Source organism: Alosa pseudoharengus, unplaced genomic scaffold, assembly GCF_046254945.1.
Source record: "Alosa pseudoharengus isolate Yale_2024_CS ecotype anadromous, Long Island Sound unplaced genomic scaffold, YU_APseudo_1.1 YU_APseudo_1.1_scf_44, whole genome shotgun sequence".
Lineage (NCBI taxonomy): Eukaryota > Metazoa > Chordata > Actinopteri > Clupeiformes > Clupeidae > Alosa > Alosa pseudoharengus.
This window is the reverse complement of record NW_027468798.1, coordinates 222164-246467: the sequence shown is the minus strand read 5'-3', so window position 1 is coordinate 246467 and position 24304 is coordinate 222164. Positions and strand designations below refer to the sequence as shown.

Here is a 24304-nt window from a genome sequence, read left to right as displayed (position 1 = left end):
TTTTGACAAATTTCAAAATCTCTCAGATATTGTCCAAATTATTTTTTATTTCACTTCTAGACATGTGAAATGCATGAACTAGGGCAAAAAAAGTGAAAAAAAAATGGTCTGATTTTTTTTAGTACTTTTCAGTTTTTTCTTAGTTTTCACATAAGGTCCGGGGTCATGACAAAAGACAGATTTTTGACAAATTTCAAAATATGTCAGATATTGTCCAAATTATTTTTTATTTCACGTCTAGACATGTGAAATGCATGAACTAGTGCAAAAAAGTGTAACAAAATTGGTTTGATTTTTTTTAGTACTTTTCAGTTTTTCTTAGTTTTCACATAAGGTCCGGGGTCAGGACAAAAGACAGATTTTTGACAAATTTCAAAATATGTCAGATATTGTCCAAATCATTTTTTATTTCACTTCTAGACATGTGAAATGCATGAACTAGGGCAAAAAAGTGTAAAAAATTTGGTTTGATTTTTTTTTAGTACCTTGCAGTTTTTCTTAGTTTTCACATAAGGTCCGGGGTCAGGATAAAAGACAGATTTTTGACAAATTTCAAAATCTGTCAGATATTGTCCAAATCATTTTTTATTTCATTTCTAGACATGTGAAATGCATGAACTAGTGCAAAAAAGTGTAACAAAATTGGTTTGATTTTTTTTAGTACTTTTCAGTTTTTCTTTGTTTTCACATAAGGTCCGGGGTCAGGATAAAAGACAGATTTTTGACAAATGTCAAAATCTCTCAGATATTGTCCAAATTATTTTTTATTTCACTTCTAGACATGTGAAATGCATGAACTAGGGCAAAAAAGTGTAAAAAAATTGGTTTGATTTTTTTTTAGTACCTTGCAGTTTTTCTTAGTTTTCACATAAGGTCCGGGGTCAGGACAAAAGACAGATTTTTGACAAAATTCAAAATCTGTCAGATATTGTCCAAATCATTTTTTATTTCACTTATAGACATGTGAAATGCATGAACTAGGGCAAAAAAGTGTAAAAAAATTGGTTTGATTTTTTTTTAGTACCTTGAAGTTTTTCTTAGTTTTCACATAAGGTCCGGGGTCAGGACAAAAGACAGATTTTTTACAAATTTCAAAATATGTCAGATATTGTCCAAATCATTTTTTATTTCACTTCTAGACATGTGAAATGCATGAACTAGGGCAAAAAAAGTGAAAAAAAATTGGTCTGATTTTTTTTAGTACTTTTCAGTTTTTCTTAGATTTCACATAAGGTCCGGGGTCAGGACAAAAGACAGATTTTTTACAAATTTCAAAATATGTCAGATATTGTCCAAATAATTTTTTATTTCACTTCTAGACATGTGAAATGCATGAACTAGGGCAAAAAAGGGTAAAAAAATTGGTTTGATTTTTTTTTAGTACCTTGCAGTTTTTCTTAGTTTTCACATAAGGTCCGGGGTCAGGATAAAAGACAGATTTTTGACAAATGTCAAAATCTCTCAGATATTGTCCAAATTATTTTTTATTTCACTTCTAGACATGTGAAATGCATGAACTAGGGCAAAAAAGTGTAAAAAAATTGGTTTGATTTTTTTTTAGTACCTTGAAGTTTTTCTTAGTTTTCACATAAGGTCCGGGGTCAGGACAAAAGACAGATTTTTTACAAATTTCAAAATATGTCAGATATTGTCCAAATCATTTTTTATTTCACTTCTAGACATGTGAAATGCATGAACTAGGGCAAAAAAGGGTAAAAAAATTGGTTTGATTTTTTTTTAGTACCTTGCAGTTTTTCTTAGTTTTCACATAAGGTCCGGGGTCAGGATAAAAGACAGATTTTTGACAAATGTCAAAATCTCTCAGATATTGTCCAAATTATTTTTTATTTCACTTCTAGACATGTGAAATGCATGAACTAGGGCAAAAAAAGTGAAAAAAAATTGGTCTGATTTTTTTTAGTACTTTTCAGTTTTTCTTAGTTTTCACATAAGGTCCGGGGTCAGGACAAAAGACAGATTTTTTACAAATTTCAAAATATGTCAGATATTGTCCAAATCATTTTTTATTTCACTTCTAGACATGTGAAATGCATGAACTAGGGCAAAAAAAGTGAAAAAAAATTGGTCTGATTTTTTTTAGTACTTTTCAGTTTTTCTTAGATTTCACATAAGGTCCGGGGTCAGGACAAAAGACAGATTTTTTACAAATTTCAAAATATGTCAGATATTGTCCAAATCATTTTTTATTTCACTTCTAGACATGTGAAATGCATGAACTAGGGCAAAAAAGGGTAAAAAAATTGGTTTGATTTTTTTTTAGTACCTTGCAGTTTTTCTTAGTTTTCACATAAGGTCCGGGGTCAGGATAAAAGACAGATTTTTGACAAATGTCAAAATCTCTCAGATATTGTCCAAATTATTTTTTATTTCACTTCTAGACATGTGAAATGCATGAACTAGGGCAAAAAAAGTGAAAAAAAATTGGTCTGATTTTTTTTAGTACTTTTCAGTTTTTCTTAGTTTTCACATAAGGTCCGGGGTCAGGACAAAAGACAGATTTTTTACAAATTTCAAAATATGTCAGATATTGTCCAAATCATTTTTTATTTCACTTCTAGACATGTGAAATGCATGAACTAGGGCAAAAAAAGTGAAAAAAAATTGGTCTGATTTTTTTTAGTACTTTTCAGTTTTTCTTAGATTTCACATAAGGTCCGGGGTCAGGACAAAAGACAGATTTTTTACAAATTTCAAAATATGTCAGATATTGTCCAAATCATTTTTTATTTCACTTCTAGACATGTGAAATGCATGAACTAGGGCAAAAAAGGGTAAAAAAATTGGTTTGATTTTTTTTTAGTACCTTGCAGTTTTTCTTAGTTTTCACATAAGGTCCGGGGTCAGGATAAAAGACAGATTTTTGACAAATGTCAAAATCTCTCAGATATTGTCCAAATTATTTTTTATTTCACTTCTAGACATGTGAAATGCATGAACTAGGGCAAAAAAGTGTAAAAAAATTGGTTTGATTTTTTTTTAGTACCTTGAAGTTTTTCTTAGTTTTCACATAAGGTCCGGGGTCAGGACAAAAGACAGATTTTTTACAAATTTCAAAATATGTCAGATATTGTCCAAATCATTTTTTATTTCACTTCTAGACATGTGAAATGCATGAACTAGGGCAAAAAAGGGTAAAAAAATTGGTTTGATTTTTTTTTAGTACCTTGCAGTTTTTCTTAGTTTTCACATAAGGTCCGGGGTCAGGATAAAAGACAGATTTTTGACAAATGTCAAAATCTCTCAGATATTGTCCAAATTATTTTTTATTTCACTTCTAGACATGTGAAATGCATGAACTAGGGCAAAAAAAGTGAAAAAAAATTGGTCTGATTTTTTTTAGTACTTTTCAGTTTTTCTTAGTTTTCACATAAGGTCCGGGGTCAGGACATAAGACAGATTTTTTACAAATTTCAAAATATGTCAGATATTGTCCAAATCATTTTTTATTTCACTTCTAGACATGTGAAATGCATGAACTAGGGCAAAAAAGGGTAAAAAAATTGGTTTGATTTTTTTTTAGTACCTTGCAGTTTTTCTTAGTTTTCACATAAGGTCCGGGGTCAGGACAAAAGACAGAATTTTGACAAATTTCAAAATATGTCAGATATTGTCCAAATCATTTTTTATTTCACTTATAGACATGTGAAATGCATGAACTAGGGCAAAAAAGTGTAAAAAAATTGGTTTGATTTTTTTTTAGTACCTTGAAGTTTTTCTTAGTTTTCACATAAGGTCCGGGGTCAGGACAAAAGACAGATTTTTGACAAATTTCAAAATATGTCAGATATTGTCCAAATCATTTTTTATTTCACTTCTAGACATGTGAAATGCATGAACTAGGGCAAAAAAGGGTAAAAAAATTGGTTTGATTTTTTTTTAGTACCTTGCAGTTTTTCTTAGTTTTCACATAAGGTCCGGGGTCAGGACAAAAGACAGAATTTTGACAAATTTCAAAATATGTCAGATATTGTCCAAATCATTTTTTATTTCACTTATAGACATGTGAAATGCATGAACTAGGGCAAAAAAGTGTAAAAAAATTGGTTTGATTTTTTTTTAGTACCTTGAAGTTTTTCTTAGTTTTCACATAAGGTCCGGGGTCAGGACAAAAGACAGATTTTTGACAAATTTCAAAATATGTCAGATATTGTCCAAATTATTTTTTATTTCACGTCTAGACATGTGAAATGCATGAACTAGTGCAAAAAAGTGTAACAAAATTGGTTTGATTTTTTTTAGTACTTTTCAGTTTTTATTAGTTTTCACATAAGGTCCGGGGTCATGACAAAAGACAGATTTTTGACAAATTTCAAAATATGTCAGATATTGTCCAAATTATTTTTTATTTCACGTCTAGACATGTGAAATGCATGAACTAGGGCAAAAAAGGGTAAAAAAATTGGTTTGATTTTTTTTAGTACCTTGCAGTTTTTCTTAGTTTTCACATAAGGTCCGGGGTCAGGACAAAAGACAGAATTTTGACAAATTTCAAAATATGTCAGATATTGTCCAAATCATTTTTTATTTCACTTATAGACATGTGAAATGCATGAACTAGGGCAAAAAAGTGTAAAAAAATTGGTTTGATTTTTTTTAGTACCTTTCAGTTTTTTTTAGTTTTCACATAAGGTCCGGGGTCAGGACAAAAGACAGATTTTTGACAAATTTCAAAATCTGTCAGATATTGTCCAAATCATTTTTTATTTAATTTCTAGACATGTGAAATGCATGAACTAGGGCAAGAAAGTGTGAAAAAATTGGTTTGATTTTTTTTTAGTACCTTGCAGTTTTTCTTAGTTTTCACATAAGGTCCGGGGTCAGGACAAAAGACAGATTTTTGACAAATTTCAAAATATGTCAGAAATTGTCCAAATCATTTTTTATTTCACTTATAGACATGTGAAATGCATGAACTAGGGCAAAAAAGTGTAAAAAAATTGTTTTGATTTTTTTTAGTACCTTTCAGTTTTTTTTAGTTTTCACATAAGGTCCGGGGTCAGGACAAAAGACAGATTTTTGACAAATTTCAAAATATGTCAGATATTGTCCAAATTATTTTTTATTTCACGTCTAGACATGTGAAATGCATGAACTAGTGCAAAAAAGTGTGACAAAATTGGTTTGATTTTTTTTTAGTACTTTTCAGTTTTTCTTAGTTTTCACATAAGGTCCGGGGTCATGACAAAAGACAGATTTTTGACAAATTTCAAAATATGTCAGATATTGTCCAAATTATTTTTTATTTCACGTCTAGACATGTGAAATGCATGAACTAGTGCAAAAAAGTGTAACAAAATTGGTTTGATTTTTTTTAGTACTTTTCAGTTTTTCTTAGTTTTCACATAAGGTCCGGGGTCAGGATAAAAGACAGATTTTTGACAAATGTCAAAATCTCTCAGATATTGTCCAAATTATTTTTTATTTCACTTCTAGACATGTGAAATGCATGAACTAGGGCAAAAAAAGTGAAAAAAAATTGGTCTGATTTTTTTTTAGTACCTTGCATTTTTTCTTAGTTTTCACATAAGGTCCGGGGTCAGGACAAAAGACAGATTTTTGACAAATTTCAAAATATGTCAGATATTGTCCAAATTATTTTTTATATCACGTCTAGACATGTGAAATGCACGAACTAGTGCAAAAAAGTGTAACAAAATTGGTTTGATTTTTTTTAGTACCTTTCAGTTTTTCTTAGTTTTCACACAAGGTCCGGGGTCAGGACAAAAGACAGATTTTTGACAAATTTCAAAATATGTCAGATATTGTCCAAATTATTTTTTATTTCACGTCTAGACATGTGAAATGCACGAACTAGTGCAAAAAAAGTGTAACAAAATTGGTTTGATTTTTTTTAGTACCTTTCAGTTTTTCTTAGTTTTCACATAAGGTCCGGGGTCAGGACAAAAGACAGATTTTTGACAAATTTCTAAATATGTCAGATATTGTCAAAATTATTTTTTATTTCAATTCTAGACATGTGAAATGCATGAACTAGGGCAAAAAAAGTGAAAAAAAAATTGGTCTGATTTTTTTTAGTACTTTTCAATTTTTCTTAGTTTTCACATAAGGTCCGGGGTCAGGACAAAAGACAGATTTTTGACAAATTTCAAAATATGTCAGATATTGTCCAAATTATTTTTTATTTCACGTCTAGACATGTGAAATGCATGAACTAGTGCAAAAAAGTGTGACAAAATTGGTTTGATTTTTTTTTAGTACTTTTCAGTTTTTCTTAGTTTTCACATAAGGTCCGGGGTCATGACAAAAGACAGATTTTTGACAAATTTCAAAATATGTCAGATATTGTCCAAATTATTTTTTATTTCACGTCTAGACATGTGAAATGCATGAACTAGTGCAAAAAAGTGTAACAAAATTGGTTTGATTTTTTTTAGTACTTTTCAGTTTTTCTTAGTTTTCACATAAGGTCCGGGGTCAGGATAAAAGACAGATTTTTGACAAATGTCAAAATCTCTCAGATATTGTCCAAATTATTTTTTATTTCACTTCTAGACATGTGAAATGCATGAACTAGGGCAAAAAAGTGTAAAAAAATTGGTTTGATTTTTTTTTAGTACCTTGCAGTTTTTCTTAGTTTTCACATAAGGTCCGGGGTCAGGACAAAAGACAGATTTTTGACAAAATTCAAAATCTGTCAGATATTGTCCAAATCATTTTTTATTTCACTTATAGACATGTGAAATGCATGAACTAGGGCAAAAAAGTGTAAAAAAATTGGTTTGATTTTTTTTTAGTACCTTGAAGTTTTTCTTAGTTTTCACATAAGGTCCGGGGTCAGGACAAAAGACAGATTTTTTACAAATTTCAAAATATGTCAGATATTGTCCAAATCATTTTTTATTTCACTTCTAGACATGTGAAATGCATGAACTAGGGCAAAAAAAGTGAAAAAAAATTGGTCTGATTTTTTTTAGTACTTTTCAGTTTTTCTTAGATTTCACATAAGGTCCGGGGTCAGGACAAAAGACAGATTTTTTACAAATTTCAAAATATGTCAGATATTGTCCAAATAATTTTTTATTTCACTTCTAGACATGTGAAATGCATGAACTAGGGCAAAAAAGGGTAAAAAAATTGGTTTGATTTTTTTTTAGTACCTTGCAGTTTTTCTTAGTTTTCACATAAGGTCCGGGGTCAGGATAAAAGACAGATTTTTGACAAATGTCAAAATCTCTCAGATATTGTCCAAATTATTTTTTATTTCACTTCTAGACATGTGAAATGCATGAACTAGGGCAAAAAAGTGTAAAAAAATTGGTTTGATTTTTTTTTAGTACCTTGAAGTTTTTCTTAGTTTTCACATAAGGTCCGGGGTCAGGACAAAAGACAGATTTTTTACAAATTTCAAAATATGTCAGATATTGTCCAAATAATTTTTTATTTCACTTCTAGACATGTGAAATGCATGAACTAGGGCAAAAAAGGGTAAAAAAATTGGTTTGATTTTTTTTTAGTACCTTGCAGTTTTTCTTAGTTTTCACATAAGGTCCGGGGTCAGGATAAAAGACAGATTTTTGACAAATGTCAAAATCTCTCAGATATTGTCCAAATTATTTTTTATTTCACTTCTAGACATGTGAAATGCATGAACTAGGGCAAAAAAGTGTAAAAAAATTGGTTTGATTTTTTTTTAGTACCTTGAAGTTTTTCTTAGTTTTCACATAAGGTCCGGGGTCAGGACAAAAGACAGATTTTTTACAAATTTCAAAATATGTCAGATATTGTCCAAATCATTTTTTATTTCACTTCTAGACATGTGAAATGCATGAACTAGGGCAAAAAAGGGTAAAAAAATTGGTTTGATTTTTTTTTAGTACCTTGCAGTTTTTCTTAGTTTTCACATAAGGTCCGGGGTCAGGATAAAAGACAGATTTTTGACAAATGTCAAAATCTCTCAGATATTGTCCAAATTATTTTTTATTTCACTTCTAGACATGTGAAATGCATGAACTAGGGCAAAAAAAGTGAAAAAAAATTGGTCTGATTTTTTTTAGTACTTTTCAGTTTTTCTTAGTTTTCACATAAGGTCCGGGGTCAGGACAAAAGACAGATTTTTGACAAATTTCAAAATATGTCAGATATTGTCCAAATTATTTTTTATTTCACGTCTAGACATGTGAAATGCATGAACTAGTGCAAAAAAGTGTAACAAAATTGGTTTGATTTTTTTTTAGTACTTTTCAGTTTTTATTAGTTTTCACATAAGGTCCGGGGTCATGACAAAAGACAGATTTTTGACAAATTTCAAAATCTGTCAGATATTGTCCAAATCATTTTTTATTTCACTTCTAGACATGTGAAATGCATGAACTAGGGCAAAAAAGGGTAAAAAAATTGGTTTGATTTTTTTTTAGTACCTTGCAGTTTTTCTTAGTTTTCACATAAGGTCCGGGGTCAGGACAAAAGACAGAATTTTGACAAATTTCAAAATATGTCAGATATTGTCCAAATCATTTTTTATTTCACTTATAGACATGTGAAATGCATGAACTAGGGCAAAAAAGTGTAAAAAAATTGGTTTGATTTTTTTTAGTACCTTTCAGTTTTTTTTAGTTTTCACATAAGGTCCGGGGTCAGGACAAAAGACAGATTTTTGACAAATTTCAAAATATGTCAGATATTGTCCAAATTATTTTTTATTTCACGACTAGACATGTGAAATGCATGAACTAGTGCAAAAAAGTGTAACAAAATTGGTTTGATTTTTTTTTAGTACTTTTCAGTTTTTCTTAATTTTCACATAAGGTCCGGGGTCATGATAAAAGACAGATTTTTGACAAATTTCAAAATCTGTCAGATATTGTCCAAATCATTTTTTATTTCATTTCTAGACATGTGAAATGCATGAACTAGGGCAAAAAAGTGTAAAAAAATTGGTTTGATTTTTTTTAGTACCTTTCAGTTTTTCTTAGTTTTCACATAAGGTCCGGGGTCAGGACAAAAGACAGATTTTTTACAAATTTCCAAATATGTCAGATATTGTCCAAATCATTTTTTATTTCACTTCTAGACATGTGAAATGCATGAACTAGGGCAAAAAAAGTGAAAAAAAAATTGATCTAATTTTTTTTAGTACATTTCAGTTTTTCTTAGTTTTCACATAAGGTCCGGGGTCAGGACAAAAGACAGATTTTTGACAAATTTCAAAATATGTCAGATATTGTCCAAATCATTTTTTATTTCACTTCTAGACATGTGAAATGCATGAACTAGGGCAAAAAAAGTGAAAAAAAATTGGTTTGATTTTTTTTTAGTACCTTGCAGTTTTTCTTAGTTTTCACATAAGGTCCAGGGTCAGGACAAAAGACAGAATTTTGACAAATTTCAAAATATGTCAGATATTGTCCAAATCATTTTTTATTTCACTTATAGACATGTGGAATGCATGAACTAGGGCAAAAAAGTGTAAAAAAATTGGTTTGATTTTTTTTAGAACCTTTCAGTTTTTTTTAGTTTTCACATAAGGTCCGGGGTCAGGACAAAAGACAGATTTTTGACAAATTTCAAAATCTGTCAGATATTGTCCAAATCATTTTTTATTTCACTTATAGACATGTGAAATGCATGAACTAGGGCAAAAAAGTGTAAAAAAATTGGTTTGATTTTTTTTAGTACCTTGAAGTTTTTCTTAGTTTTCACATAAGGTCCGGGGTCAGGACAAAAGACAGATTTTTTACAAATTTCCAAATATGTCAGATATTGTCCAAATCATTTTTTATTTCACTTCTAGACATGTGAAATGCATGAACTAGGGCAAAAAAAGTGAAAAAAAATTGGTCTGATTTTTTTTAGTACTTTTCAGTGTTTCTTAGTTTTCACATAAGGTCCGGGGTCAGGACAAAAGACAGATTTTTGACAAATTTCAAAATATGTCAGATATTGTCCAAATCATTTTTTATTTCACTTCTAGACATGTGAAATGCATGAACTAGGGCAAGAAAAGTGAAAAAAAATTGGTCTGATTTTTTTTAGTACTTTTCAGTTTTTCTTAGTTTTCACATAAGGTCCGGGGTCAGGACAAAAGACAGATTTTTTACAAATTTCAAAATATGTCAGATATTGTCCAAATCATTTTTTATTTCACTTCTAGACATGTGAAATGCATGAACTAGGGCAAAAAAGGGTAAAAAAATTGGTTTGATTTTTTTTTAGTACCTTGCAGTTTTTCTTAGTTTTCACATAAGGTCCGGGGTCAGGACAAAAGACAGAATTTTGACAAATTTCAAAATATGTCAGATATTGTCCAAATCATTTTTTATTTCACTTATAGACATGTGAAATGCATGAACTAGGGCAAAAAAGTGTAAAAAAATTGGTTTGATTTTTTTTTAGTACCTTGAAGTTTTTCTTAGTTTTCACATAAGGTCCGGGGTCAGGACAAAAGACAGATTTTTTACAAATTTCAAAATATGTCAGATATTGTCCAAATCATTTTTTATTTCACTTCTAGACATGTGAAATGCATGAACTAGGGCAAGAAAAGTGAAAAAAAATTGGTCTGATTTTTTTTAGTACTTTTCAGTTTTTCTTAGTTTTCACATAAGGTCCGGGGTCAGGACAAAACACAGATTTTTTACAAATTTCAAAATATGTCAGATATTGTCCAAATCATTTTTTATTTCACTTATAGACATGTGAAATGCATGAACTAGGGCAAAAAAGTGTAAAAAAATTGGTTTGATTTTTTTTAGTACCTTTCAGTTTTTTTTAGTTTTCACATAAGTTCCGGGGTCAGGACAAAAGACAGATTTTTGACAAATTTCAAAATATGTCAGATATTGTCCAAATTATTTTTTATTTCACGTCTAGACATGTGAAATGCATGAACTAGTGCAAAAAAGTGTAACAAAATTGGTTTGATTTTTTTTTAGTACTTTTCAGTTTTTATTAGTTTTCACATAAGGTCCGGGGTCATGACAAAAGACAGATTTTTGACAAATTTCAAAATATGTCAGATATTGTCCAAATTATTTTTTATTTCACGTCTAGACATGTGAAATGCATGAACTAGTGCAAAAAAGTGTAACAAAATTGGTTTGATTTTTTTTTAGTATTTTTCAGTTTTTCTTAGTTTTCACATAAGGTCCGGGGTCAGGACAAAAGACAGATTTTTGACAAATTTCAAAATATGTCAGATATTGTCCAAATCATTTTTTATTTCACTTATAGACATGTGAAATGCATGAACTAGGGCAAAAAAGTGTAAAAAAATTGGTTTGATTTTTTTTAGTACCTTTCAGTTTTTTTTAGTTTTCACATAAGGTCCGGGGTCAGGACAAAAGACAGATTTTTGACAAATTTCAAAATATGTCAGATATTGTCCAAATTATTTTTTATTTCACGTCTAGACATGTGAAATGCATGAACTAGTGCAAAAAAGTGTAACAAAATTGGTTTGATTTTTTTTTAGTACCTTTCAGTTTTTCTTAGTTTTCACATAAGGTCCGGGGTCAGGACAAAAGACAGATTTTTGACAAATTTCAAAATCTGTCAGATATTGTCCAAATCATTTTTTATTTCACTTATAGACATGTGAAATGCATGAACTAGGGCAAAAAAGTGTGAAAAAATTGGTTTGATTTTTTTTTAGTACCTTGCAGTTTTTCTTAGTTTTCACATAAGGTCCGGGGTCAGGACAAAAGACAGATTTTTGACAAATTTCTAAATATGTCAGATATTGTCAAAATTATTTTTTATTTCAATTCTAGACATGTGAAATGCATGAACTAGGGCAAAAAAAGTGAAAAAAAAATTGGTCTGATTTTTTTTAGTACTTTTCAGTTTTTCTTAGTTTTCACATAAGGTCCGGGGTCAGGACAAAAGACAGATTTTTGACAAATTTCAAAATCTCTCAGATATTGTCCAAATCATTTTTTATTTCATTTCTAGACATGTGAAATGCATGAACTAGGGCAAAAAAAGTGAAAAAAAGTTGGTCTGATTTTTTTTAGTACTTTTCAGTTTTTCTTAGTTTTCACATAAGGTCCGGGGTCAGGACAAAAGACAGATTTTTGAGAAATTTCAAAATCTGTCAGATATTGTCCAAATCATTTTTTATTTCACTTCTAGACATGTGAAATGCATGAACTAGGGCAAAAAAGTGTAAAAAAATTGGTTTGATTTTTTTTAGTACCTTTCAGTTTTTCTTAGTTTTCACATAAGTTCCGGGGTCAGGACAAAAGACAGATTTTTGACAAATTTCAAAATCTGTCAGATATTGTCCAAATCATTTTTTATTTCATTTCTAGACAAGTGAAATGCATGAACTAGTGCAAAAAAGTGTAACAAAATTGGTTTGATTTTTTTTAGTACTTTTCAGTTTTTCTTAGTTTTCACATAAGGTCCGGGGTCAGGACAAAAGACAGATTTTTGACAAATTTCAAAATATGTCAGATATTGTCCAAATCATTTTTTATTTCACTTATAGACATGTGAAATGCATGAACTAGGGCAAAAAAGTGTAAAAAAATTGGTTTGATTTTTTTTAGTACCTTTCAGTTTTTTTTAGTTTTCACATAAGGTCCGGGGTCAGGACAAAAGACAGATTTTTGACAAATTTCAAAATATGTCAGATATTGTCCAAATTATTTTTTATTTCACGTCTAGACATGTGAAATGCATGAACTAGTGCAAAAAAGTGTAACAAAATTGGTTTGATTTTTTTTTAGTACCTTTCAGTTTTTCTTAGTTTTCACATAAGGTCCGGGGTCAGGACAAAAGATAGATTTTTGACAAATTTCAAAATCTGTCAGATATTGTCCAAATCATTTTTTATTTCACTTATAGACATGTGAAATGCATGAACTAGGGCAAAAAAGTGTGAAAAAATTGGTTTGATTTTTTTTTAGTACCTTGCAGTTTTTCTTAGTTTTCACATAAGGTCCGGGGTCAGGACAAAAGACAGATTTTTGACAAATTTCAAAATCTCTCAGATATTGTCCAAATCATTTTTTATTTCATTTCTAGACATGTGAAATGCACGAACTAGTGCAAAAAAAGTGTAACAAAATTGGTTTGATTTTTTTTAGTACCTTTCAGTTTTTCTTAGTTTTCACATAAGGTCCGGGGTCAGGACAAAAGACAGATTTTTGACAAATTTCTAAATATGTCAGATATTGTCAAAATTATTTTTTATTTCAATTCTAGACATGTGAAATGCATGAACTAGGGCAAAAAAAGTGAAAAAAAAATTGGTCTGATTTTTTTTAGTACTTTTCAGTTTTTCTTAGTTTTCACATAAGGTCCGGGGTCAGGACAAAAGACAGATTTTTGACAAATTTCAAAATCTCTCAGATATTGTCCAAATCATTTTTTATTTCATTTCTAGACATGTGAAATGCATGAACTAGGGCAAAAAAAGTGAAAAAAAGTTGGTCTGATTTTTTTTAGTACTTTTCAGTTTTTCTTAGTTTTCACATAAGGTCCGGGGTCAGGACAAAAGACAGATTTTTGAGAAATTTCAAAATCTGTCAGATATTGTCCAAATCATTTTTTATTTCACTTCTAGACATGTGAAATGCATGAACTAGGGCAAAAAAAGTGAAAAAAAATTGGTCTGATTTTTTTTAGTACTTTTCAGTTTTTCTTAGTTTTCACACAAGGTCCGGGGTCAGGACAAAAGACAGATTTTTGACAAATTTCAAAATATGTCAGATATTGTCCAAATTATTTTTTATTTCACGTCTAGACATGTGAAATCTACGAACAAGTGCAAAAAAGTGTAACAAAATTGGTTTGATTTTTTTTAGTACCTTTCAGTTTTTCTTAATTTTCTCACAAGGTCCGGGGTCAGGACAAAAGACAGATTTTTGACAAATTTCAAAATATGTCAGATATTGTCCAAATTATTTTTTATTTCACGTCTAGACATGTGAAATGCACGAACAAGTGCAAAAAAGTGTAACAAAATTGGTTTGATTTTTTTTAGTACTTTTCAGTTTTTCTTAGTTTTCACATAAGGTCCGGGGTCAGGACAAAAGACAGATTTTTGACAAATTTCAAAATCTGTCAGATATTGTCCAAATTATTTTTTATTTCACTTCTAGACATGTGAAATGCATGAACTAGGGCAAAAAAAGTGAAAAAAAAAATGGTCTGATTTTTTTTAGTACTTTTCAGTTTTTCTTAGTTTTCACATAAGGTCCGGGGTCAGGACAAAAGACAGATTTTTGACAAATTTCAAAATCTGTCAGATATTGTCCAAATCATTTTTTATTTCACTTCTAGACATGTGAAATGCATGAACTAGTGCAAAAAAGTGTAACAAAATTGGTTTGATTTTTTTTAGTACCTTTTAGTTTTTTTTAGTTTTCACACAAGGTCCGGGGTCAGGACAAAAGACAGATTTTTCACAAATTTCAAAATATGTCAGATATTGTCCAAATCATTTTTTATTTCACTTCTAGACATGTGAAATGCACGAACAAGTGCAAAAAAGTGTAACATAATTGGTTTGATTTTTTTTAGTACCTTTCAGTTTTTCTTAGTTTTCTCACAAGGTCCGGGGTCAGGACAAAAGACAGATTTTTGACAAATTTCAAAATATGTCAGATATTGTCCAAATCATTTTTTATTTCACTTCTAGACATGTGAAATGCATGAACTAGGGCAAAAAAAGTGAAAAAAAATTGGTCTGATTTTTTTTAGTACTTTTCAGTTTTTCTTAGTTTTCACATAAGGTCCGGGGTCAGGACAAAAGACAGATTTTTGACAAATTTCAAAATATGTCAGATATTGTCCAAATTATTTTTTATTTCACGTCTAGACATGTGAAATGCACGAACAAGTGCAAAAAAGTGTAACAAAATTGGTTTGATTTTTTTTAGTACCTTTCAGTTTTTCTTAGTTTTCACACAAGGTCCGGGGTCAGGACAAAAGACAGATTTTTGACAAATTTCAAAATATGTCAGATATTGTCCAAATCATTTTTTATTTCACTTCTAGACATGTGAAATGCATGAACTAGGGCAAAAAAAGTGAAAAAAAATTGGTCTGATTTTTTTTAGTACTTTTCAGTTTTTCTTAGTTTTCACACAAGGTCCGGGGTCAGGACAAAAGACAGATTTTTGACAAATTTCAAAATATGTCAGATATTGTCCAAATTATTTTTTATTTCACGTCTAGACATGTGAAATCTACGAACAAGTGCAAAAAAGTGTAACAAAATTGGTTTGATTTTTTTTAGTACCTTTCAGTTTTTCTTAATTTTCTCACAAGGTCCGGGGTCAGGACAAAAGACAGATTTTTGACAAATTTCAAAATATGTCAGATATTGTCCAAATTATTTTTTATTTCACGTCTAGACATGTGAAATGCACGAACAAGTGCAAAAAAGTGTAACAAAATTGGTTTGATTTTTTTTAGTACTTTTCAGTTTTTCTTAGTTTTCACATAAGGTCCGGGGTCAGGACAAAAGACAGATTTTTGACAAATTTCAAAATCTGTCAGATATTGTCCAAATTATTTTTTATTTCACTTCTAGACATGTGAAATGCATGAACTAGGGCAAAAAAAGTGAAAAAAAAAAATGGTCTGATTTTTTTTAGTACTTTTCAGTTTTTCTTAGTTTTCACATAAGGTCCGGGGTCAGGACAAAAGACAGATTTTTGACAAATTTCAAAATCTGTCAGATATTGTCCAAATCATTTTTTATTTCACTTCTAGACATGTGAAATGCATGAACTAGTGCAAAAAAGTGTAACAAAATTGGTTTGATTTTTTTTAGTACCTTTTAGTTTTTTTTAGTTTTCACACAAGGTCCGGGGTCAGGACAAAAGACAGATTTTTGACAAATTTCAAAATATGTCAGATATTGTCCAAATCATTTTTTATTTCACTTCTAGACATGTGAAATGCACGAACAAGTGCAAAAAAGTGTAACATAATTGGTTTGATTTTTTTTAGTACCTTTCAGTTTTTCTTAGTTTTCTCACAAGGTCCGGGGTCAGGACAAAAGACAGATTTTTGACAAATTTCAAAATATGTCAGATATTGTCCAAATCATTTTTTATTTCACTTCTAGACATGTGAAATGCATGAACTAGGGCAAAAAAAGTGAAAAAAAATTGGTCTGATTTTTTTTAGTACTTTTCAGTTTTTTTTAGTTTTCACATAAGGTCCGGGGTCAGGACAAAAGACAGATTTTTGACAAATTTCAAAATCTGTCAGATATTGTCCAAATTATTTTTTATTTCACTTCTAGACATGTGAAATGCATGAACTAGGGCAAAAAAAGTGAAAAAAAATTGGTCTGATTTTTTTTAGTACTTTTCAGTTTTTCTTAGTTTTCACATAAGGTCCGGGGTCAGGACAAAAGACAGATTTCTGACAAATTTCAAAATCTGTCAGATATTGTCCAAATCATTTTTTATCTAATTTCTAGACATGTGAAATGCATGAACCAGGGCAAAAAAGTGTAAAAAAATTGCTTTGATTTTTTTTAGTACCTTTCAGTTTTTCTTAGTTTTCACATAAGGTCCGGGGTCAGGACAAAAGACAGATTTTTGACAAATTTCAAAATCTGTCAGATATTGTCCAAATCATTTTTTATTTCATTTCTAGACATGTGAAATGCATGAACTAGGGCAAAAAAAGTGAAAAAAAATTGGTCTGATTTTTTTTAGTACTTTTCAGTTTTTCTTAGTTTTCACGTAAGGTCCGGGGTCAGGAAAAAAGACAGATTTTTGACAAATTTCAAAATCTGTCAGATATTGTCCAAATGATTTTTTATTTCACTTCTAGACATGTGAAATGCATGAACTAGGGCAAAAAAGTGTAAAAAAATTGGTTTGATTTTTTTTAGTACCTTTCAGTTTTTCTTAGTTTTCACATAAGGTCCGGGGTCAGGACAAAAGATAGATTTTTGACAAATTTCAAAATCTGTCAGATATTGTCCAAATCATTATTTATTTCATTTCTAGACATGTGAAATGCATGAACTAGGGCAAAAAAAGTGAAAAAAAATTGGTCTGATTTTTTTTAGTACTTTTCAGTTTTTCTTAGTTTTCACATAAGGTCCGGGGTCAGGACAAAAGACAGAATTTTGACAAATTTCAAAATATGTCAGATATTGTCCAAATCATTTTTTATTTCACTTATAGACATGTGAAATGCATGAACTAGGGCAAAAAAGTGTAACAAAATTGTTTTGATTTTTTTTTAGTACTTTTCAGTTTTTCTTAGTTTTCACATAAGGTCCGGGGTCAGGACAAAAGACAGAATTTTGACAAATTTCAAAATATGTCAGATATTGTCCAAATCATTTTTTATTTCACTTATAGACATGTGAAATGCATGAACTAGGGCAAAAAAGTGTAAAAAAATTGGTTTGATTTTTTTTAGTACTTTTCAGTTTTTTTTAGTTTTCACATAAGGTCCGGGGTCAGGACAAAAGACAGATTTTTGACAAATTTCAAAATCTGTCAGATATTGTCCAAATGATTTTTTATTTCACTTCTAGACATGTGAAATGCATGAACTAGGGCAAAAAAAGTGAAAAAAAATTGGTCTGATTTTTTTTAGTACTTTTCAGTTTTTCTTAGTTTTCACATAAGGTCCGGGGTCAGGACAAAAGACAGATTTCTGACAAATTTCAAAATCTGTCAGATATTGTCCAAATCATTTTTTATCTAATTTCTAGACATGTGAAATGCATGAACCAGGGCAAAAAAGTGTAAAAAAATTGCTTTGATTTTTTTTAGTACCTTTCAGTTTTTCTTAGTTTTCACATAAGGTCCGGGGTCAGGACAAAAGACAGATTTTTGACAAATTTCAAAATCTGTCAGATATTGTCCAAATCATTTTTTATTTCATTTCTAGACATGTGAAATGCATGAACTAGGGCAAAAAAAGTGAAAAAAAATTGGTCTGATTTTTTTTAGTACTTTTCAGTTTTTCTTAGTTTTCACGTAAGGTCCGGGGTCAGGAAAAAAGACAGATTTTTGACAAATTTCAAAATCTGTCAGATATTGTCCAAATGATTTTTTATTTCACTTCTAGACATGTGAAATGCATGAACTAGGGCAAAAAAGTGTAAAAAAATTGGTTTGATTTTTTTTAGTACCTTTCAGTTTTTCTTAGTTTTCACATAAGGTCCGGGGTCAGGACAAAAGATAGATTTTTGACAAATTTCAAAATCTGTCAGATATTGTCCAAATCATTATTTATTTCATTTCTAGACATGTGAAATGCATGAACTAGGGCAAAAAAAGTGAAAAAAAATTGGTCTGATTTTTTTTAGTACTTTTCAGTTTTTCTTAGTTTTCACATAAGGTCCGGGGTCAGGACAAAAGACAGATTTTTGACAAATTTCAAAATATGTCAGATATTGTCCAAATCATTTTTTATTTCACTTTTAGACATGTGAAATGCATGAACTAGGGCAAAAAAGTGTAAAAACATTGGTTTGATTTTTTTTAGTACCTTTCAGTTTTTCTTAGTTTTCACATGAGGTCCGGGGTCAGGACAAAAGACAGATTTTTGACAAATTTCAAAATATGTCAGATATTGTCCAAATCATTTTTTATTTCACTTCTAGACATGTGAAATGCATGAACTAGGGCAAAAAAGTGTAAAAAAATTGGTTTGATTTTTTTTAGTACCTTTCAGTTTTTCTTAGTTTTCACATAAGGTCCGGGGGGTCAGGACAAAAGACAGATTTTTGACAAATTTCAAAATATGTCAGATATTGTCCAAATTATTTTTTATTTCACTTCTAGACATGTGAAATGCATGAACTAGGGCAAAAAAAGTGAAAAAAAATTGGTCTGATTTTTTTTTAGTACCTTGCAGTTTTTCTCAGTTTTCACATAAGGTCCGGGGTCAGGACAAAAGACAGATTTTTGACAAATTTCAAAATATGTCAGATATTGTCCAAATTATTTTTTATTTCACTTCTAGACATGTTAAATGCATGAACTAGGGCAAAAAAAGTGAAAAAAAATTGGTCTGATTTTTTTTAGTACTTTTCAGTTTTTCTTAGTTTTCACATAAGTTCCGGGGTCAGGACAAAAGACAGATGTGATGCGATCTGGGAAAACCCATCACATGGTGAAATTTTACCAACTTAAGATTCTGATACCACCTTAAAGCTGCTTTCAATGTCTTTTCAAATCTGTTTTCCTTTTTTTCATAGCATGTCTGTAACAAATGTTATCATTATCTGAAATCAGCTTAGTAACATGGTTTTATGAAATGGAATTTTGAGAAAAACAGCTTTAAAGATGGACATTCTAAATAGAATCACCACAATCGAATATCACATGTTAAATTTCAATTACTCTATTATGGCACACACTTATTTTAGTCACTGTATATGTTGTAAAAGATAAAAAAAAATGGTTACTTTGGCACCAAGCAAACACACAACACTCATTAATTAGATAAAAATGAAGAATGTATTTATTCATTCAACATTCAATGAATTTAATTTGTTTTACTCTTCCTCTTCTTTTTTTGTTTCTTTTTCTCTTTATAAGTTACTGTACATTATATATGTATTAGACAATGTCAGTATCATTCTGTTATTATACAGTATATTATCAAATCATGCAGTATACATATGCAGAAAATATAAAGAATATGCAGTATAACTACAGAAAATATCAGAAATATACAGTATATCATGACTTATTGTGAATTCAAAATGTAAAAGTTGAGGTATCAACACATATTCGATGTAATTATTGTTTTGCTATCATTCAAAGTATCATGAAATCATGCAGTAAAAATATCCAGAAAAGTATACAAATATGCAGTATAACTATGCAGAAAATATCTGAAATATGCTGTATATCATGACTTATTGTGAATTCAAATGGAAACGTTGAGGTAACAACACATAGAATATCATCAAATCATGCAGTAAAAATATCCAGAAAAATATGCAGTATAACTATGCAGAAAATATCTGAAACATGCAGTAAGCTTATATATATATATATATATATATATATATATATATATATACAGAAAACATAAAAATATGCAATATATCATGACTTATCGTAAATTCAAATGGAAAAGTTGAGTAACAACACTAACTATAGATTCAACCCTTGTATTCAATTAATCCTCATTCATGGTTACAGCCTGAGGGAGGGGGCAAACCAAGTCCTGCTTGTCCTTTGTCACAAATTCCCTTATCTCATTGTAAAGATACTGTTGCCTTTTAGCATCAAGCCCCTTTGGGAGGAGTTGATCAGGCAAAGCATTTGGGTCAAGTGCATCAAAGTCAACACCATTTCTCCCCAAGTCTTGGGAAACTTCCTCACTATTAAGAAATGTTTTCATTGTTACTAATGTGGAGCCCTGACAGAATAAGAAATGATGAAAGCTTTTAATGGTGGGTAATTTTCTGAAGTATGTACCCAAGAATGTGCTCCAGTCATACATGGGTACAAGAACAGTGCCATCCTCTCTACCACAAAGACATGGTACATTGACTCCAGATGGACTTGAGTTTTGAACTACTTGGGCAATGTCATCCAAGCAGTCAACCTTATTCCTCCTAAAATTTCTTTTAAAGAGCCCAAAGCACCAGTCACAGGAAAACTTTGTGTGCCCAGCAAGAAGGAAACTCATTTTGATTGACACATGACGACCTGTCAAGACACGCCACATCAGATACCACATCACAAAAGAGTTCTTGTTTTGTCCCGCGCAGTTATCTGCATGAAGGTGCATGTGCATTTCACCCAGTCCATAATTCTCAAGATATGAGTGTAAAAGGCTAATAACACAGTTGCTACCTTTACCAGTCTGTATGCATTCATCCAACAAGAAAGTAACCTGCTTTGGCAAGGCCTCACATGCTACACCAAAAACTCCACACTTACGTGGTGTTTTGAAATACATCGGCCCTGGTTGGAGGGGATCATTGGGGTAGTGAATCTGTTGTGCAAAGTCCATGCTATAATGTACCATTCCCTCATAGCTACAAGGAATGTGTGGACCTAACTCTAACCCAGCAGGCAAGTTTGCTTTTGAATCCTTACAAAGTTGCTGATAGTGTGTACGTTCTACTCTAGCCTTCTCCAGATGTTCAGTGGCCAGACGATGTAGCTCTACCTTTTCTGAATCAGCCTTATTGGCAGCCTCACTAATGTGTTTTTGATATTTTTGACATGTCCAACACAGGTCAGTTGCTGGCCGCATTGTGACAACAAATGGCACCACTTCCCGCCAGATACGGCGAAACGTAACTACAGAAACCACACGCTGATTCGCTGCAGCAACTGCCACACAGTAATCAGAGTACACCTTCACCTTTGTACAGTTAGTTGGAAGAAGTTTCAAATCACTCCTCCAAAAGCCTGGTACCCTCCCTGGAAGATGCATGCCATGAGTTTCAGCATAGTTTAAAATGAAATGTGCAACATACATATTGTCCTCTTTCTTCAGTGCATTAGGAGGCTGGCGCTTTTTGTTGCCATGAATTCGAGGAGTAACACCATGCTCCTTATAATGCTTAATAAGAGCATCTAGCTTGACCTGCCCAATGCCATGGAGATATTTGAACGTATCCCTGCATATTTTCTCCCCATGGTGAAAGAAATCAGTTCTTTGGGACTTCCGAACTGTCTGTTCTTTTTTATGGGTGCGGGATGTTAGCTGAGAAAGATGCATTCCACACGAGAGTTTAGCTAAAATGGCGATATCTAGCTCTTCCCTTGTCATTTCCAAGAAACAGTAACGAATCATCTGCAACTCCTCTTGCATGAAACGTGTTGAACATGGATGACCGTTATTGTATTTGCATGCACATACAAACTCTTGCACATCACCATTCTCTTCTTGATGTGGAACAGGTGGTAGTATCTCTGCTACATCTTCAATAATAGATGTGGGATGGTCATCACCTGAAATGAGTAAGAATGAATAACTGTAATACATGTATTATATAAAAAAGGCTGAACTACATTATTATTAATAATCAACATTGAGAATCTATCACACAAGTATTTCACCATTGCAATATGTCTATGCCCATAAGACACATGTGTAGGCTACTACTATAGTAGTACTACTATTATTACTCAAAACAATTATCATCATCATCATCATGATTAGATTATTTTGTTTGACAAGGTGCGACCAAGTTAACTTTATGTTAAGGTGTAGCCTACTAATAAAAAAGTGAACATGTTACGTGCAGGTTTGCACAGAATGCTGACAAGCTATCGGATCTGGCTCAATCCAACATCTCTCATTCCCAAAATAAGATTTATATGTCTTACATTTAAATTGCATAATGTCACAGAGTGAAGAAACCGTCTTCACCGTCAGTAATGCAAGGCTACAGTCTTGAATGTCACTAGCATGGCGCAATCATGAACATCACCAAGTGTATTAACCTAGCAGCTAACGTTAATGCTACAGTCTGCATCTCGAACATTAACGTTAAGTCTCCGTTTTAAACTCACATGTCAGCTGGACTTACATGCATAACCAGCCATAGTTTGTTGCTTTAACTTGACGTTTTAGTTTTAAGCCTTCGTGTCGCCATTCAAAATAAATGTATAACGGGAACATGGTAACGTAATGGATAAAGTTACTCTGAACGAACAACCCTGATCTTCCAGGGAACTTTCTAGCCTGTCAGGAATAGCACTAGGCTAACCTACATCACGTTTATAACGTTACACAAGGAGATAAGTTACCAGAGGGGGATTTTAAAATTAAGTAAATTGTTTTATTGTTGTTTTATTACTAGTGCAGTCTCTGGATGTTTTAATCGTAACGTTACCTTGTAGGTTTTTGATAACTAGTCTTACACTGGTCTTTCAAAATAACAAGCACCTTGTATCTTACATTAAGAATAGCATGGCTAGCTTACCTTCATCGGACTCCTCTTCTTCAGTAAATTCATTACAATCCGATCCTTCGTCATCTCTTGGATCTCTGGATGTGAAATAATCCATGATCACATCGTTCAGGGCAGTGGCATCGCCAGGATTTAGCAGATTGAGACGTGCAGCATCATTTAAGTGAGCAGCTACCTCAGACTCCCTTTTCTTGAGCTCCGTCATCTCTGTAGACTCTCACAAGACTGACATCCTCACGTAACGTTAACGTTAGGTTTATCAAAACATATCACAGTGTTACAATGTATATATGGCGGGAACATGTGCATTGATATGATTTCATTCGTGTGGTTACTTTATGGCTTTGATTGGTGAACCGTCTTTGTAGCCTAGTGTTTATAGCCTGGCAAAAGCAAGTTATGGGAGATTCTTTATGCACCTCCGCCGTTCGCGGTTTCAAATGTAGATGATCTTTCAGGCAGCTTGGCCAATATAAATCAATTTTTAATGTATAAAACTAGTGAATTTCACCTAGATATTTTCAGGACTTATAGACAAGATGTTATATAATAATAATTTAATGAAAACACAATTTTGCCAAATAAATGACAACCGACCTATTTTTACTATTTCCTCGAAACGTGACAGCGCGACATCCGACGGGTTTTCCCAGATCGCATCACAGATTTTTGACAAATTTCAAAATATGTCAGATATTGTCCAAATTATTTTTTATTTCACTTCTAGACATGTGAAATGCATGAACTAGGGCAAAAAAAGTGAAAAAAAATTGGTCTGATTTTTTTTTAGTACCTTGCAGTTTTTCTTAGTTTTCACATAAGGTCCGGGGTCAGGACAAAAGACAGATTTTTGACAAATTTCAAAATATGTCAGATATTGTCCAAATTATTTTTTATTTCACGTCTAGACATGTGAAATGCACGAACTAGTGCAAAAAAGTGTAACAAAATTGGTTTGATTTTTTTTAGTACCTTTCAGTTTTTCTTAGTTTTCACATAAGGTCCGGGGTCAGGACAAAAGACAGATTTTTGACAAATTTCTAAATATGTCAGATATTGTCAAAATTATTTTTTATTTCACTTCTAGACATGTGAAATGCATGAACTAGGGCAAAAAAGTGAAAAAAAAATTGGTCTGATTTTTTTTAGTACTTTTCAGTTTTTCTTAGTTTTCACATAAGGTCCGGGGACAGGACAAAAGACAGATTTTTGACAAATTTCAAAATATGTCAGATATTGTCCAAATTATTTTTTATTTCACTTCTACACATGTGAAATGCATGAACTAGGGCAAAAAAAGTGAAAAAAAATTGGTCTGATTTTTTTTAGTACTTTTCAGTTTTTCTTAGTTTTCACATAAGGTCCGGGGTCAGGACAAAAGACAGATTTTTGACAAATTTCAAAATATGTCAGATTTTGTCCAAATTATTTTTTATATCA

At 31.2% G+C, this 24304-nt stretch overlaps 1 protein-coding gene across 1 annotated transcript; it reads right to left on the bottom strand.

Annotated features, from left to right (window-relative positions):
• Positions 1-20023: 20023 nt before the first annotated feature.
• On the bottom strand, positions 20024-23517 carry LOC143103473 (uncharacterized). Its single transcript, XM_076267256.1, has 2 exons — positions 22877-23517; positions 20024-21899 (listed from the first exon to the last, which is right to left on the bottom strand). Exons 1-2 carry the CDS (start codon positions 23067-23069, stop codon positions 20107-20109), a joined length of 1986 nt encoding a protein of 661 aa, XP_076123371.1. The 5' UTR covers positions 23070-23517; the 3' UTR covers positions 20024-20106.
• Between the last annotated feature and the right edge of the window lie 787 nt (positions 23518-24304).